The sequence below is a fragment of the Schistocerca nitens genome, chromosome 5 (assembly GCF_023898315.1).
Source record: "Schistocerca nitens isolate TAMUIC-IGC-003100 chromosome 5, iqSchNite1.1, whole genome shotgun sequence".
Classification (NCBI taxonomy): domain Eukaryota; kingdom Metazoa; phylum Arthropoda; class Insecta; order Orthoptera; family Acrididae; genus Schistocerca; species Schistocerca nitens.
The window spans coordinates 688,206,455-688,224,665 of record NC_064618.1 but is presented as its reverse complement, the minus strand read 5'-3'; the positions used below and the strand labels follow the sequence as shown (position 1 = coordinate 688,224,665).

General features: G+C 40.2%; 1 protein-coding gene across 4 annotated transcripts in view; it reads left to right on the top strand.

Annotated features, from left to right (window-relative positions):
* The window catches only part of LOC126259493 (zinc finger protein 250-like), a 171,906-nt gene that overhangs the window by 98,816 nt on the left and 54,879 nt on the right, over positions 1-18,211 (top strand). For 3 of the 4 annotated variants that reach the window (XM_049956336.1, XM_049956338.1, XM_049956340.1), the window contains exon 7: positions 7,109-7,228. The exons of the other annotated variant lie outside the window; for it this stretch is intronic. In XM_049956336.1, coding sequence (XP_049812293.1) covers positions 7,109-7,228 — 120 coding nt within the window. The remainder of the gene's footprint in view (positions 1-7,108; positions 7,229-18,211) is intronic. 4 annotated transcript variants of the gene reach the window in all.

The window sequence follows — 18,211 nt, the reverse complement described above, 5'->3', positions numbered from 1 at the left end:
CCACATCCTTTCGTCTTTCCATCTCCTTCCCTCTTTCCTGATGAGGCAACAGTTTGTTGCGAAAGCTTGAATTTTGTGTGTATGTTTGTGTTGGTTTGTGTGTCTGTCGACCTGCCAGCACTTTCATTTGGTAAGTCACATAATCTTTGTTTATATATATATATATATATATATATATATATATATATATATATATATATATATATATATATATATACACTTTTTACTATTATGTTTAGGATCAAAGTTTTCATCTGTCCTTCGTAAATGTTCATTTAGCCTTCCACAGGACACTCAGTAAACATTTGGATGATAGTGAAACTCATTCCATTCTTTTGTGATCATGTGTGGAATCACAGCATACTACCACTGCAGTTCACGTTGTTATGTTGAAATGGGAGGCACATAGACAATCTTTTACAAATGAATTGTATCCTCATAATTGAAAACTAAATATGAAAGGAAATTGTTACCTTCCATTTCCACACCCAGATGAATTCACAAAACTCTACACATTATTGTTTATCATCATTGTCATGGTCATGACAGACTTGGAGGAATTGAGTCGTGCATATTTTCAAACACAAGTATCAATGCAAAACACACCAGGCAGACAGATGCTGAATGTGCTCTCTGTCTCAAATGAGCTCAGGGGAACAACCTGTATCTTGAAACTGCTGGTGTCACAAGAGATATTTTTAGATGTGGAAAGTGTAGTGCCCTCCTCTCAGTGAAAATCATGTGGCACAGTTTAAACTCATACAAGGGTGAATCAAATATAAACTGGAATTTTCATTTTCCATGCGTTATTGTCAACAGAGAGCATCGTGATTGCTGCTCGTAGTGGCTTTTGTTTCCAGTGATTGTTCTCCATGGGTAGAACATTGTTGTACCGTTTCTTTAGTCAGAATCACAATATCATAGCAAGACATACCGTCATCTGTTGTGCAACGTAAAGTTTCTCAGCACAAGGGCGTAAAACCATCTGAAATTTTGAAATGCCTTACAGCGCAGTTGAGGAACAACACCCTGAGAAAGACTCAAGTGTACACATGGCACAAACAGTTTTTATGAGGATGAGAAAGAGTTGAGATGCAGCTCACAGACATCGTCGGGGGATCAGCATGAATGAGGAGAATATTCATGTTGTTAGCCAGCTTATTGAAGACGATCACTGGATAACAGGTGCTGAAATTGCTACTGAGTTTGGCATAAGCTACAGCAGTGCTCAGATGATCGCTATTGACAACTTAGGATTACTGAAAGTGTCCGCAATGTGTGCCTACACTAAACCCCACACAGCTGCCTGAACGCAACAAAAAATTCAGGAATTGTTCTGGACCACACTAGAACATCCTCGTTAAAGTATGGACTTATCACTCAGTGATTTTGATTAGTTTGGACCACTAAAGGAGGCAGTTGGAGGACATAGAATTGATGACGGTGCCGTTTTCGAAGTGCTCATGCGCAGCTGGTCATGTTCATTTTACAAAAATGGGTTCAAGAAACTGCTGATCTGCTTGGGAAAAAGTGTTTGCCATTCAGGAGTCTAGATAGAAAAATAAGTTTGTTTTTATGAATTTTTATGAAGCTTAAACAACCTTACCAAAAAAATTGGTTATATTTGATTCACCCTTGTAACACCTGTTGAAATGGAAAGCATATAACACTTCTTATTGCCATTTCGATTTGATGCATATTGTATAATGAACAAGAGAGCAAGTAAGGTAGCTGCGCCAGAAAGACCCCTTCTGCCAGCTACATGTGAACTGGCAATTTAACAGCTGCTGCCGAGGTAATCTTTTAGGTTTGATACATAAAATAAAATTCATCCCTATTTTCTATTTTCATTCATGTAGAAAATATAATGTTGCTAAATTGGATGAATCTGTTTGAAACACCATGTGCTGTATTAGTTACAGAACTAGACAAGTCATTTCAGCTACAGCACCATCAGTCAGAGGAACAGCATTCACATTTCCAATCAGTATATCATTTCACAGTTTAGCTTGTAGTGGAGTAATGAACCAGCAATTAATATTTTGACTAGAAAAGTAGAAAGCACAACATACATCTGTGCATAAAACCAATACTACATTAAACCTCTAGTTTGGTTCATAGCTGGTGTAGCTGGTAGTCCAGAATGACTATGTGCGTAGCTTAATGCATTATTCTGTACACCATTGGTGGCTTGTAGAAAGTGGAGATGTAAAACATGTTTGCGACATTGTGGAGGAAAATGCAGCAGTTTTGCAGAGAGGGGGCTTGCATATTATTACATTTATTTCCTGAACTATCTTAGGGTCTTTTCTTCTGTAACTTAATGTATCTTTACAATGAGGAAAACACTGTACTGTGCTAAAGTAGTTTTGTGACTAATAAACTGGGGTAAGAGAAAGCAATGAAAATGTATGCACCTTTTGTTGCTGCAAGATGGTGCAGTAACGAAATCCATGGTGAATTTCTGTACCCATTGTTACTCAGCTGAGCTACCTTTTTCTTCCTTACAATCTCAGTGCTGAAAGAACATTGGAATCCCAACTTTTATTCCTTTCTTTGAATATCTACTTCATCTCCAAATATGAGTTACATACTTCTGATTTTAGTCATATATGATGCAAATAAAGAAATTGTATCAAAAGAAAATCTCAACCTAGAAAACTATAAAATTACAATGAGACAAAATGGCAAATATTTGAAAGTCAAAATTCTAAATACTGCCAATGGACAAGATACTTCAAACAACTTTTTAGCTTTCAGAACTGTTAGTTCCTTTCCTGAGGAGGAAAGAGGGATAGGTTTGGGAGGGTTGGAACAAAGAGGCAGATCACTTAGACTCCCGGGAGGAGTGACACTTGCCTGTTGTGAGGACAAGGGGAGAGGAAGATGAACGGGGGAGTGTCAGTAGAATTTTGCAACATGAAGGAATCTATGGGACAGCCATTCAGTCTTCTTTCAATGTAGAGAAGCTTAGAAAGTGCTCTGTTCCTGCAAGCGTTCAGTCTGTGATAGAGCAGGTGGACATACAGATGTAAGAAAGTGTTGAAACTTGATAGAACCCATCAAAATATTCTCATCTACACCCAATCTTTTTGACATTATGCAATTGCCAGAGATTAATTTTTCATATCGTTCAGCAGAGTATGTACTACAATGAGAAATTTTGTCACCTGGAAACTGTGTGTTGAACATGTGAACATGATTTTCATAGGAAGAGATCTTCTGATTAAAGTCACTCTTCAATACACAGCTTTAACTTGTCACAAATTTTAAATCTTAAGACCAGCTTTTAGAATTAGGGTTGCTTTTGAAGACATACTCTTAGTAGTGCATATCAAGAATTTTGCACTGCACTTGTGGTTTGCCAGAGATTTGACATGATTCCTATGATTGTTTTGAATAGTACAAATACTTGTGGCAGATTATTGAGATAGCTGGAATGTCTGTGTCCATAATTGGACAACAAAGCTACTTAGTGAAGCATTTCAGTCCTTTCATTAGTTGGAACAATCACTTACCATAGATGGGAATGTTCACTGGTGAGAAATACATTGCTATTATTATATTGTGTATTCACTGCACTATAAGTAATTTATCTGGATAGAGAAAATTTAAGTTTTCAAAGGTTTTTGAAGAAAGCTGCATTTTTTGAAATTACCTTGGACTGAAAATTTCTACCAGATGAAATTGAATGAAATCTCTTTGGGAATTATTGCATCATTTTGAAACTAAAAACCACTATTAAAACTGATTTTCGATTGTCTGTGCAGTGGTCCTCTTCAGGGATAGTAAATTGGTGTTTTTGGGGTGGTATTCTCTATATACCATCCTATATCATGTTATGTGATGGGTGATGTCACTTTCCTGAACACCATTGGACAATTGAAATTCAGTATGCCTGCGCAGAAGTGGCTGTCCAGAAATCTGTTGCCTGTGCTACAGTAGCAAACAATGCTGGTGCAACAGAGGAGCCTAGATGTACCAACATGGAAAGGTAGTTACAAGAGAACTGCCATGTGGCATCAATGTATTGTGGCGGGGAAACGGTGGCCTGCTGATTCACTGTTGCCTGCCACTCAGCTGCTAGTGTAGCACAGGCAATAGCCTTCTGCACAGCCATGCCTCTACAAGCATTTTGATCTTTAATTGTCCATTGATGTAGAGGAAAGCAACAGTGGGTATCACATACCAAGCGAAACAGGGCCATATATTGGCAAGACTATACCCAGAACCCAGCAGTTTAATTGCCCAGAAGAGAATTGCAGCAAACACATTCTAAATGTCAATTTTAATTGTAATTTTAGTATCAAAATAATGCAGCTTAATGCTGAAAAGAATTTGATTAAAATTTATACTTGCTGTAGGAAGTCTTAGTATTTATATCAGAGCTGAGAGCTACTGCAGCAAAACAAATCACCGTTTCTGCCATTGGACAATAAGAGATCAGTGTCATTTGATTTATCCGAGCATTGGCATGGGGAGTAGCATAGTGTGACTTTCAGAATACCGTAAACATTGCTGTATAAATACTCATGGGCTCTCATAATTAGTATATTAGTTGTGCATGTCCATCTGTTGCTGGCAGTTTCTCATTTTGAACTGTTTGTGAAAATGAATAGATTAAAATAACCATTAGGCCTTAGGATTCAAAGAATTAAACCACATGTGAATGTGAAGTTGACTGTTACATAGACAAGTATGCCCAACTACTGCCTCCTTAACTAACTGAACTGTTGGTCAGATAAGGTGAATCAATCTTTGTTGTAGATTGCTCCGAACGTTGGACTACCTATTGCATAAAAAGAGAATATTATATTTAAAGTGAAGCTGTTTGTCCTAAACTGACTGAGCTAGTTGGCATAATGATGAGATACTGCACTTGTATTCAGGAGGAAGGCGGTTCAAATTTATGTCTGGCCATTTATTAGGTCTACAACTTTGCTTCCACCATTTTGCAGTAGACAGCAATAGTGGAAAGTAGTGATGCAAGTCGTAGGTCGTATGTGTCATACAGTAAGCTTAGGCATTTGAGAACATAACTCCATCAAAATATTAGTCGATTTTTGATTGCATCTTAAAGTTATTCTCAGCTGAATATGTCAACTTACGAGCCCAGTTCTCGTCATCTGCGGGTGGTTTTAACTTTCTGCTTTGATATGAAGAAACCTGCAGCTGAGGCTCATAAAAAGCTTGGTAAGACCTATGATGAGACATGTGTTAGTAACAGAACTTTGCAGAAAATGGTTCCCAAACTTGAAGAACTGTGATTTTGTCGTTAAAGACCGGCATTGTTGTGAAAGAGAGAAAGCTTTCGATGCTACTGCAACCGACGGGAGCAATCACAGGAGATCGTTATCAAAAGCAATTGATGTGTTTTGAGCTGATCACTGAAACACTAATGGCCACAATACAGCGATAGACATGAAAAGGTGATTTTGCTGCATGACAGTGCTCGACCCCATGTTGCAAAACCCGCCAAAACATAGCTGTAAACATTGAAATGGGAAGTCCTACCCCCACCCACCGTATTCTCCAGACATGGTTCCCTTTGATTACCAACTTTTTAGTTCAATGGCACACGACCTGGATGCCCAGCTCTTCCTGTCATATGAACAATTGCAAAATTGGATCGAATGCATGGATCTTCTCGAAAGATGCCCAGTTCTATCACTGCGGGATTCATATGCTACCTGAAAGATGGGAGAAAGTAGTGGCCAGCGATGGCCAGTACTTTGAAATGTAAATTTCGTGTAAGATGCTCACAATAAAGCCTCAAACTTTGAGAAAAAACCGCAGAAGCAAAGTTGTAACCCTGGTAGATTTTGGTTTTCCGTGATTTTTTTAAATTTCTGAAGGTAAGAGCATGACTGATTTCCTTCCAATCCAGGCTTGTGCTCAATCTATAATGACCTTTGTCATCAACAATACATTAATCTGTAATTGGTTTTCCTTTACTGTAGTCCAAGACTGCATTCTAGTGGTCATATCTGTTTTATAAGTTGTTCTCTGCTGATTCCCCTTATCAGTAAATGTGATTGCTGTTTTCTCTGAACAGTGAATATTTTCCCATTTCTGAAGTGTAATTTCAGGTTTTCATGGATTGCTAAATCATTCTTTCATAGTTGATCAATTGTGGAACTACTTCATAATGAATAGTGATTTCTAAATTTTTTGACTTCACTAGATACAATAAAGATGAAGGCAGCAGCCATATCAACAGTGTGTGGAGAAAAAAAATTCTGTTTAATGGATCTTCTTTACCAAAGCTTAGATGATTTTTCTTTACTGCTTAAACATTTCTCAGAGTTATTCTATCGATTTTTCAATATAGTTCCAGTTGTATTTTGTCTGTAGGCGAAGTTCATATGATTGTATATTTGTTCATAATCAGTATAGAACATAATATTTTATGTAAAGCAAGGGTTCCATGTTTTGCTTAAGAAATGCTTCCTAAAACTGCCTTGATTTTTGCAGCAATGTTTTCCTTTTACAAGGGAAAAGTTTGTGGAATTTTTGTTTACATTTACTTTCAACAGGGTTGGCTTATACTGTTTTCCAGTCATTTGGAAATGTTAGCTGCATGAGAGATTAATAACAAAATTAAGCTGCAGTGTACTCTGAGTAAAACATAATGGAATTGAATCAGGAATTGGTACTTTATCACCTTTTAGAAGTTTATTTCTCAGTACCAAGTGTGCTTATTCGTATTGTCACCCTTTTGAGAGATTGTGTAACGGACACATTAGTATTGTAATAAAGTCTTCCTGATTAAATAAACTGTGTTTAGCTTTGGCTTTGGGCTTATTGTCATGTAACTTAATAAAAACTTTTTAAGCAGTTTATAGTTTTGGGCCATAATTTTTTTGGCTTTCTCCGAGAGATCTTCCACCAAGGCCTGACTGTAATAGTAGTTGCCGCTGTTGTAGGTTTCACACACAACTTTTGTTATAGGTTATGAGCTGCCATTAATGTTTGTCTGCATTCAATTTTAAACTGAGCATGCAATAGTCTTTGTTTTCTCGTCATTTTCTGAATGTTGCTGTAAAGAGAAGTTGGGTCTTAGCCACCCTTAATCACCTTGCTTTGTACATATTTATCCTGGATACAGTGGCCGATAAGTATAAAACTGGATCAGAACTTCTCTACACTTGACATATCCAAGCTGAAAGGAGAAGTGACGCTGCCTGTTAGCAAGGCTCTTAATCTGTTTGGAGATGAAAATTTCAAGGTAAGATACACTTTGGACATAGGTAATAGAGAACCAGATCAAGTAGATTAAGTGAAAAATGAAATACAAACATTGTCAAAGAAAATGGCTGCATATGTGACACTAGGAAATCATTTTGCTTTCTTAAAATGAATGAAAACGGACACGTTTAATGAAATTATGATTCACTCAGCTGGAGCTATCAGTGGTCTCCTGGCATATCTCTCTCCTGATGTGGAATGATGTATATTTCTGTTCAGCATGTATACATTTCTCCTATATTTTTGCCATTTGCTTATTGTCTGTTTCTTCCTTATTAGCATAACCTGTATATCACTTCAGGCGGGGTGGTTACCTTCATAATCTCGGATGTTGTTGAATTTAGCATATGTTAAAATTCAGGAGTAAGTTTTGTTTTCTCCAAATATTCCTGCCCCAAGATACGAGCCTCCAAAGTTGACACTGCAACACCATTTTGAAGATGAGAATTTCTCCCGACCTGGTACAGAAGCAAATAACCAGAGCCACTTCCTCATCTCCTCAAACCCGAAACCTCCCACAGAAGAACCCCAAAAGTGCCCCACTTGTGACAGGATACTTTCCGGGACTGGATCAGACTCTGAATGTGGCTCTCCAGCAGGGATAAGACTTCCTCAAATCCTGCCCTGAAATGAGATCCATCCTTCATGAAATCCTCCCCACTCCACCAAGAGTGTCTTTCCGCCGTCCACCTAACCTTCGCAACCTCTTCCCTATGAAATCCCCAAACCACCTTCCCTACCCTCTGGCTCCTACCCTTGTAACCGCCCCCGGTGTAAAACCTGTCCCGTGCACCCTCCCACCACCACCACCTACTCCAGTCCTGTAACCCGGAAGGCATACACGATCAAAGGCAGAGCCACGTGTGAAAGCACCCACGTGATTTACCAACTGACCTGCCTACACTGTGAAGCCTTGTATGTGGGAATGACCAGCAACAAACTGTCCATTCGCATGAATGGACACAGGCAGACAGAGTTTGTTGGTAATGAGGATCACCCTGTGGCTAAACATGCCTTGGTGCACGGCCAGCACATCTTGGCACAGTGTTACACCGTCCGGGTTATCTGGATACTTCCCACTAACACCAACCTGTCAGAACTCCGGACATGGGAACTTGCCCTTCAGCATATCCTCTCTTCTCGCTATCCGCCAGGCCTCAATCTCCGCTAATTTCTAATTTCAATTTGCCGCCGCCCATACCTTACCTGTCTTTCAACAACATCTTTGCCTCTGTACTTCCGCCTCGACTGACATCTCTACCCAAACTCTTTACCTTTACAAATGTCTGCTTGTGTCTGTGTACACTCCTGGAAATGGAAAAAAGAACACATTGACACCGGTGTGTCAGACCCACCATACTTGCTCCGGACACTGCGAGAGGGCTGTACAAGCAATGATCACACGCACGGCACAGCAGACACACCAGGAACCGCGGTGTTGGCCGTCGAATGGCGCTAGCTGCGCAGCATTTGTGCACCGCCGCCGTCAGTGTCAGCCAGTTTGCCATGGCATACGGAGCTCCATCGCAGTCTTTAACACTGGTAGCATGCCGCGACAGCGTGGACGTGAACCGTATGTGCAGTTGACGGACTTTGAGCGAGGGCGTATAGTGGGCATGCGGGAGGCCGGGTGGACGTACCGCCGAATTGCTCAACACGTGGGGCATGAGGTCTCCACAGTACATCGATGTTGTCGCCAGTGGTCGGCGGAAGGTGCACGTGCCCGTCGACCTGGGACCGGACCGCAGCGACCCACGGATGCACGCCAAGACCGTAGGATCCTACGCAGTGCCGTAGGGGACCGCACCGCCACTTCCCAGCAAATTAGGGACACTGTTGCTCCTGGGGTATCGGCGAGGACCATTCGCAACCGTCTCCATGAAGCTGGGCTACGGTCCCGCACACCGTTAGGCCGTCTTCCGCTCACGCCCCAACATCGTGCAGCCCGCCTCCAGTGGTGTCGCGACAGGCGTGAATGGAGGGACGAATGGAGACGTGTCGTCTTCAGCGATGAGAGTCGCTTCTGCCTTGGTGCCAATGATGGTCGTATGCGTGTTTGGCACCGTGCAGGTGAGCGCCACAATCAGGACTGCATACGACCGAGGCACACAGGGCCAACACCCGGCATCATGGTGTGGGGAGCGGTCTCCTACACTGGCCGTACACCACTGGTGATCGTCGAGGGGACACTGAACAGTGCACGGTACATCCAAACCGTCATCGAACCCATCGTTCTACCATTCCTAGACCGGCAAGGGAACCTGCTGTTCCAACAGGACAATGCACGTCCGCATGTATCCCGTGCCACCCAACGTGCTCTAGAAGGTGTAAGTCAACTACCCTGGCCAGCAAGATCTCCGGATCTGTCCCCCATTGAGCATGTTTGGGACTGGATGAAGCGTCATCTCACGCGGTCTGCACGTCCAGCACGAACGCTGGTCCAACTGAGGCGCCAGGTGGAAATGGCATGGCAAGCCGTTCCACAGGACTACATCCAGCATCTCTACGATCGTCTCCATGGGAGAATAGCAGCCTGCATTGCTGCGAAAGGTGGATATACACTGTACTAGTGCCGACATTGTGCATGCTCTGTTGCCTGTGTCTATGTGCCTGTGGTTCTGTCAGTGTGATCATGTGATGTATCTGACCCCAGAAATGTGTCAATAAAGTTTCCCCTTCCTGGGACAATGAATTCACGGTGTTCTTATTTCAATTTCCAGGAGTGTATATGCGGATGGATATGTGTGTGTGTGCGAGTGTATACCTGTCCTTTTTTCCCCCTAAGGTAAGTCTTTCCACTCCCGGGATTGGAATGACTCATTACCCTCTCCCTTAAAACCCACATCCTTTCGTCTTTCCCTCTCCTTCCCCTCTTTCCTGATGAGGCAACAGTTTGTTGCGAAAGCTTGAATTTTGTGTGTGTGTTTGTGTTTGTTTGTGTGTCTATCGACCTGCCAGCGCTTTCGTTCGGTAAGTCACATCATCTTTGTTTTTACATATATTTTTCCCACGTGGAATGGGTCTTTAAATATGTCTGCTTGTGTCTGGTGGTGATGCATTCTATGTGGGAATGACCAGCAACAAACTGTCCATTCGCATGAATGGACACAGGCAGACAGTGTTTGTTGGTAATGAGGATCACCCTGTGGCTAAACATGCCTTGGTGCATGGCCAGCACATCTTGGCACAGTGTTACACCGTCCGGGTTATCTGGATACTTCCCACTAACACCAACCTATCCGAACTCCGGAGATGGGAACTTGCTCTTCAATATATCCTCTCTTCCCGTTATCCACCAGGCCTCAATCTCCGCTAATTTCAAGTTGCCGCCACTCATTCCTCACCTGTCATTCAACAACATCTTTGCCTCTGCACTTCTGCCTCGACTGACATCTCTGCCCAAACTCTTTGTCTTTAAATATGTCTGCTTGTGTCTGTATATGTGTGGATGGATATGTGTGTGTGTGCGAGTGTATACCCGTCATTTTTTCCCCCTAAGGTAAGTCTTTCCGCTCCCGGGATTGGAATGACTCCTTACCCTCTCCCTTAAAACCCACATCCTTTCGTCTTTCCCTCTCCTTCCCTCTTTCCTGATGAGGCAACAGTTTGTTGCGAAAGCTTGAATTTTGTGTGTATGTTTGTATTTGTTTGTGTGTCTATCGACGTGGCAGCGCTTTCGTTTGGTAAGTCACATAATCTTTGTTATATATATATATATATATATATATATATATATATATATATATATATATATATATATATATATATTTCAAAAAAGCCAATCCCGTAAAGGTATATTTGATTCTGTTGATTAGTACCATATTCTCAGTAAAGGAGAGCTTCCATTTTTAGATTGGACTGGTTTTATTTAAAAAAAAATCCTTTTTTTTACTTTTAAGGATATTTTATGTCTTCACTGAAGTTGTTTCTTACTAATTTCTTTGTTACAATGTTTATTTCTGTTGTCGTTGTTGCAGTTATTTCTTATCACTTTCTTTGTTGCAGTTATTTCGTTTCACTTTCATTGCTGCAGATATTTCTTACACTTTGTTGTAGTTCCTTGCCAGTTTCATTGTCGTGGTTGTTCATTGCAGATTTCTGTATTTAGTTGTTCAGTGCTAATTTGTTTACTGAAGGGGCTTCTTTCTGTCTGGGACCATCCAGTGAGTTCTGTGTTTTCATGAGGAATTTGCCAGTTGTCACAGTAGTTGTGTGTTTTGTGAAAAGGATTGTTTGAAATGTCTTCTGAATGGGGCCACAGGAGAGTGAAGCATGCTGACTATTGCATATCCATGAAAGAGTGATATATAAGACAAAAAAAATCTGACTTTGTTCAGGTTGGGAATAAGTTTTCTCATTTGAAGACTCTGTTTCTAAGTGAAGATGTTTCCAGTGATGACTATTTGTGTTCTACATGTTTTGACAGAATAACAACAGTGATAGTATCTGAACTAGATGAAGTCTCCTACAGTGCAGAGGATGCAGATTTTGCATCAGTAGAGGAAGAATTAAATACCCTGAATCAGTCAACTACAGAGGTAGGTGTTAGTCCTGTTAAGAAACCGTGGTCAGTGAAGTCGAGTCATAAGATCTGTGCATCAAGAGAGAGCAGAGACATTACTAAAGCTATGGATGAATACACTACAGCAAAACTGACCACAATCTTCAAAGTAGAAATTCCATTTTCAGAAGAATATGAACCAAATCTCTCTTGCACCTCCTGTCAGGAATTTTTCACAAATATCAATTCAGCTGTTTAATATTGTGCATCCTACAGTGAAAAGGTGCTAGTTTTAACTATTATTCCAAAGACATTTTCAAAGAAAACAATTTTGAACCACGTTCTATCAGTATCAAAGTGCATGGTAAACAAATAAAGAAATGTGAGGTCTGTAAAAGGAGTCTTTGGAAGACCAGATCTCTATTATGGTCATCCTGTAGAAGCAGTTAAAGTTCAAAAAGTGCAGTTATTTTATCTGGAAGATAAATGGGAATGTTCTCACCAGAGTGCCAACAAAAAAAGACAGTATAACTGTAACAGTTGAAAGTCAAAAAATTGTGAAAGTGAAGAGGTACATGACTTGCAGTATTAAAGAAACTTTTGCAGTTTATAAGAGCAACTACACAACTTCACATACTGGAAGTTCCAAATTTTGTGCACTACTACCTAAGTGGGTAGTTCCATACCAACCTAGAGATGTGTGTTTATGTGTGTACTGCACAAATTTTGAAGTTTGTATGGTAACTTTAAAGAACGTATTGGAGCATGTGACATATGACACCTTGGTTGGTCGTGTGAAGTTATCAGTAGTCTGTGACATAGAGTGAGAGACCTGTTTGTTGTTTCAAGAATGTAATGACTGCCCTGGAAAGGGAGGACTGTCTTTACGGACACTTGGCCGGGAAGACATAACAGATAACTCTGCGTATGCAACATGAGAGGAAAATAAACTAATTAAGAAAACTGTTGCCTTTGACAGTTTCATTGATGAACTTGGTAAATGGTCAGTGACAGCAGTAACATCCCAGCATCTGAAGAAATTGCAATAACAACACATTGCAGAAGTGAAACGGTGTGTACAGGCTGAAGAACTATGTTTAGTGCTTCACTGTGATTTTGCTGAGAACTGGTCTGTAATACTCCCACAAGAAGTGCAAGGGTATCATTGGAGTAATGACCAGGTTTCAATTTTTACAGGAGTGAAATATTTTCAAAACAAGACCACAAGTGTTGCATTTGTAAGTGATGACACAGGACATAACTCGGCACATGTTTTGCTAGAAATGCGCTAAATTATTCAATTGCAAATGGGCAGAGAATATCATCATTATTTCTGATGGTGCTCCTAGTCATTTTAAAAATTGTTACCAGCTGTTTGAATTGAGTAAGTCGCTTGTGCCAACTGACTGGGTACACAATGCTACTGGTCACGGAAAGGGGCATTGTGATGGTGTAGGTGGTCTGCTGAAGCACCATGCTACAAAACATAATCTTTCCAGACCAAATACAGCTGTGATTCAGAATCCTGAGGATTTTATGAGAGTTGTGAAATCTTATACATCCACAGCCCTCATTCTTTTGTCCAAAGAGGAAATCGAAGAATTCTGTGAGCAGAAAAAAGCAGAATGGTCCAAAGTGATGGGCGAACTCATATTGCATGCACTTTAAAGAGCAAGAAAGAAGAAATTGCATTTGTTGGGCCAACACCTCAGAAACAGCAGGATAATATTCAGATTCAAAACCTGGGAAGGGGGATGTTTGTGGCGTATGTGTATGATTGTGACTGGTGGATTGCAGAGATTATAGACACCAGTTATGAGTTAAACGAAATTGTAGTGAACTTAATGCTGCCACATGGACCAACTGCTGGATATAGGTTTCCAGCTGAAGGACAGCAACAACGCCATCAGTGCTTACTTCCTGTTCACAATGTTTTGAAGATTGTAAGTGCTCCAGTTCCTATTGGTTCAGCAGGAAGGTATCACTCTATATCAAAGGAAGATACTGAAGCAGTGGAACACATTTTTAGTTCATTGACTGGTTAATTTCAGTGCAAAACAGAGTGCACAGAAGTTGTATAAATTGAAACCTTTAAATCTTTGGACCTTTCACATTTATTTTGGAACCATTTAAAGTGCTTGAAAAATAAGTCTTACTCGTCTTTCAAAACTAACATTATGTAAAAATTTCATTTGTTTATAAAACCTGTTCAGCCTAAAAGTGGAAGCTCTCCTTTCCAGGGAATGTAGAACTATATGGTACTGAAAAAGAAAAAAAAAATCAAAATTATATGAATTTGCATTTTTGGGAAAATTTTTTTCCATAAATTATTAAAAAAGTTCACAACAATGTAGTAACTTAACTTTGACAGATAAGTCCAAATGGAAGATTTCTTTGTAATCATAAAGCAATTATCTTTCAAATAAAAATACAACAAAATATCTAGAACTGTTCCAGAGATACAGCGTTTTAGAAAGTTTTCCAAAATTCGCATCTTCAAAATGGTATGCGCAGTGTCACCTTTGGAGGACTGTATCTCAGAGCAGAAATTTTTTTAGAGAAAGCGAAAAAATACATGTTCCTTACTTAGTCTTTCATTTTAACATATGCTAAATTCAATAATATCCGAGATTATGAAGGTAAGACTTTTTCTTAGCCTGCCTGAATTGATATGGACTATGCCTATTATATTAAAAGTACCAACACATCCAAAATAATTCATTTTCTTTAATTTTTGGTTTCTATTTGTCATCCCAGTTGTTTATTTTTCAACAGTTGGTTGATTTACACGTGTGGCACAAGATGTATGTAATGCTGTACACTATTAGTTTGTTAGAGACAGACAGACAGAAAGGTATAATATAGTTTTTAGCTTGTTTCTTCATGGTCCACTAGAATTTGCCTCACTTTTTCATAATTTAAGGATTTACATTAGAATACAAGATATCTTTTTAGCTTCACTGAGACATTTAGAACACAAACACAGAAGCACACACATACATAATATGAGTTTTGCTTGCATTCACACCAGAGGCAGTTATAACTTGTCTGTCCACAAGCAATGCTTGGTAGTTGTAAGTCAGTTAACTCTTGCCAAGTGAATCAAGAAACAGAAGACGGCAGAATACACAACTCGCTTTTACAGAGCTCCACCACTTGAATAACTTAAAAGTAAAGTGTAATTGTGAATTAGCAATATGTTGAACAGATAACACTTTGAACTTGCATCCTCATTGAAAGTCATTTGATCTATTTTAAGGCAGTTAGGGTGTAACTTGTGTGCATTCAGACTGGTGAAAAATGTTCCAGAAAGGTATAATGAAGCCATTATGAATAATGGTTACTTTTTTCCTGTAAACTTGCAAAAAATCAAAACAGATTTGTTGTGATTATTATAGCAGTTGCTCAAATATTATTTTGCAAGTGTTTCACTGTATTTGTGGGTTAATGCAAGGTGCTATTGTTAATGCAAGGTGCTATTTTTTCATCAACAGATTTTCATTTCGTATTATGTGTGCTTCATTTCATTAATGTTTTCCATCATATGTTATTTGTTGTGGTTGTAGATGCCAGTGTCCATTAACATTGAAAATAATTGCCTGTGATGAGACAGGATGCAGCACAGGAAAATTACAAGCTGTGCATGATTATGTGGTATGAGTATCCATTTATTTCATTGCACTCTATCATAAAAGAAACCATTCACCATGCTGTGGTGACATTGAGGGTTTTCATTATGACAGACAACATAATAGGCAGGAAAGGAATGTAGAGGCAAAGAGCAGACACTTCAACATTATTTAACACTACATTTGTGCAAAATTCGTGTCCATGTATGGTATACAGCACAATATGAAGATGCTTATGCTTCTAAATCATAAATATTGTACAAAACTTGAACTGTTCCATGTGATTATTCTATCATCCATGCAAATCACCATGAATTGCTAGAACACTAAGAGCAGTAAGCTGAAGGGCAATAATTAAAGAAACATTTTTCTGCAATTAAAATACTTGTCAGGTAGTAGCAGAGAGAAAAAAATCATCTTAAATGTTTCCATCACTATTTTTACTTTAAAAATATACTTCCTGGGCAAATTTTAACAACTATTCCTCTTCATTTTTCCAAAACTTTATGTTGCTGCTGCTGCTGCTGTTGTTGTTTTTATCTTTAGTCCAATGACTGATTTGATGTAGCTCTCCACTCTATTCTCCACATGCATCTTCACTCCAAATAACTGCTGCAACCTAAATCCTTCCAAATCTGATTATTGTATTCGTCTCTTGATCTCCCTCTACAATTTTTTACACTCCACACTTCCCTCCAGTACTAAACTGGTGATCCCTTGATGTTTCAGAATGTGTACTATCAATGGATCCTTTCTTTTAGTAAAGTTGTGCCACAGTTTTCTTTCCTCACCATTTGTATTTAGTACCTCATTAGTTACTTGATCTACCTATCAGATCTTCAGCATTCTTCTGTAACACCACATTGTAAAAGCTTCTGTTTTCTTCTTGTCTAAACCGTTAATCGTCCATAGATCACTTCCATACATGGCTACACTCCAGGCAAATGCACTGAAGAACCAAAGACATTGGTACACCTGCCTAATATCATGTAGGACCTCTGCAAGCACGCAGAAGTGCTGCAACATGATGTGGCATGGAATCAACTAGCATCTGAAGTAGTGCTGGAGGGAATTGACACCACAACTCCATAAATCCGTAAGAGTACTAGGGTGTGGTGATTTCTTCTGAGCAGCATATTGCAAGGCATCCCAGATATGCTCATAATGTCCATGTCTGGGGAGTTTGGCAGCCAGTGGAAGTGTTTAAACTCAGAAGAATGTTGCAGGAGCCACTCTGTAGGAATTCAGGACATGTGGGGTGTCGCATTGTCCTGCTAGAATTGCCCAAGCCCATCAGAATGCACAGTGGACATGAACAGATGCAGGTGATCAGACACAATGCTTACATATGTGTCACCTGTCAGAGTCATATGTAGATGTACCGTAGGTCCCATATCACTCCAACTGTACATACCTCACAGTATTACAGAGCCTCCACCAGCTTCAACAGTCCCTGCTGACTTGCAGGGTCCATGGATTCATGAGGTTGTCTCCATACTTGTACACATCCATCTGCTCGATACAATTTCAAATGAGACTTGTTCGACCAGGCAACATGTTTCCAGTCATCAACAGTCCAGTGTCATTGTTGACGGACCCAGGCGAGGTGTAAAGCTTTGTGTTGTGCTGTCACCAAGGGTACACGAGTGGGCCTTCGGCTCCAAAAGCCCATATCGATGAAGCTTTGTTGAGTGGTTCGCATGCTGACACTTGTTGATGGCCCAGCATTGAAATCTGCAGCACGTTGCAGAAGGGTTGCGCTTCTGTTACATTGAAGAATTCTCTTCAGTCGTCATTGGCCCCATTGTTGCAGGATCTTTTTCCGGCCACAGCGATGTCAGAGATTTGATGCTTTACCACATTCCTGATATTCACAGTACACTTGTGAAATGGTCATATGGGAAAATCCCCACTTCATCGGAGATGCTGTGTCCCATCACCCCTGCACCGACTCTTACACCATGTTCAAACTCGCTTAAATCTTGATAACCTGCCACTGCAGAAGCAGTAACCAAACTTAACAACTGCGCCAGACACCTGTTGTCTTATACAGACGGTGCCGACCACGGTGCTTTATTCTGCCTGTTCACATATCTCTGTATTTGAATATGCATGCCTATACCAGTTTTTTTGACACTTCAGTATACCTTTAGAAAAGACTTCTTAAAATTTAATGTACACTCCCACAAGCAGCAGTTCACCTTCTCCCACCCCTACCATGCTGTCCCTCCCCATCCCCACCCCAGCCTCCTCCCTAACTCCTCCACCTGGTTGCCTCTCCCATCATGTGCTCGCAGTCTGGCTTCAGCTGGCAGAGACTGTGGTCATGAGCGTGCAAGCTGCATTTGTGTGCGTGTGTGTGTGTGTGTGTGTGTGTGTGTGTGTGTGTGTGTGTTTTCAACAAAAGCCTTGTTGGCTGAAAGCTCACTTTCTGACACTCTTTTTGTTGTGCCTGTCTGCGACTCATCGTCTCCACTGTATGACGAGTAGCAAGTATGCTTTTCATAATATTGTTACATTCCATCCTGCATTTTCCATTATTTGATTTAACACTTGAATCTGTATTCCATGTTAATCAATTTCTCTTTTCAGAAACAGTTTTCTCGACATTGGCAGTGTAAATTTTATATCCTCTCTGCTTCAGCTTCAGCAGTTTTGCTGCCTAGCCCTTTGCTACCTCTGACAGAATTACAGTGTCATCAGAAGTTGTAATTTCTTCTCCCTGAACTTTAATTTCTTTTCCAAATTTTTCTTTGTTTCCTTTACTGCTTGTGCAATGTACAGAGTAAATAAAATCAGGGATAGGCTACAGCCCTGTCACACTCCTTCTCCA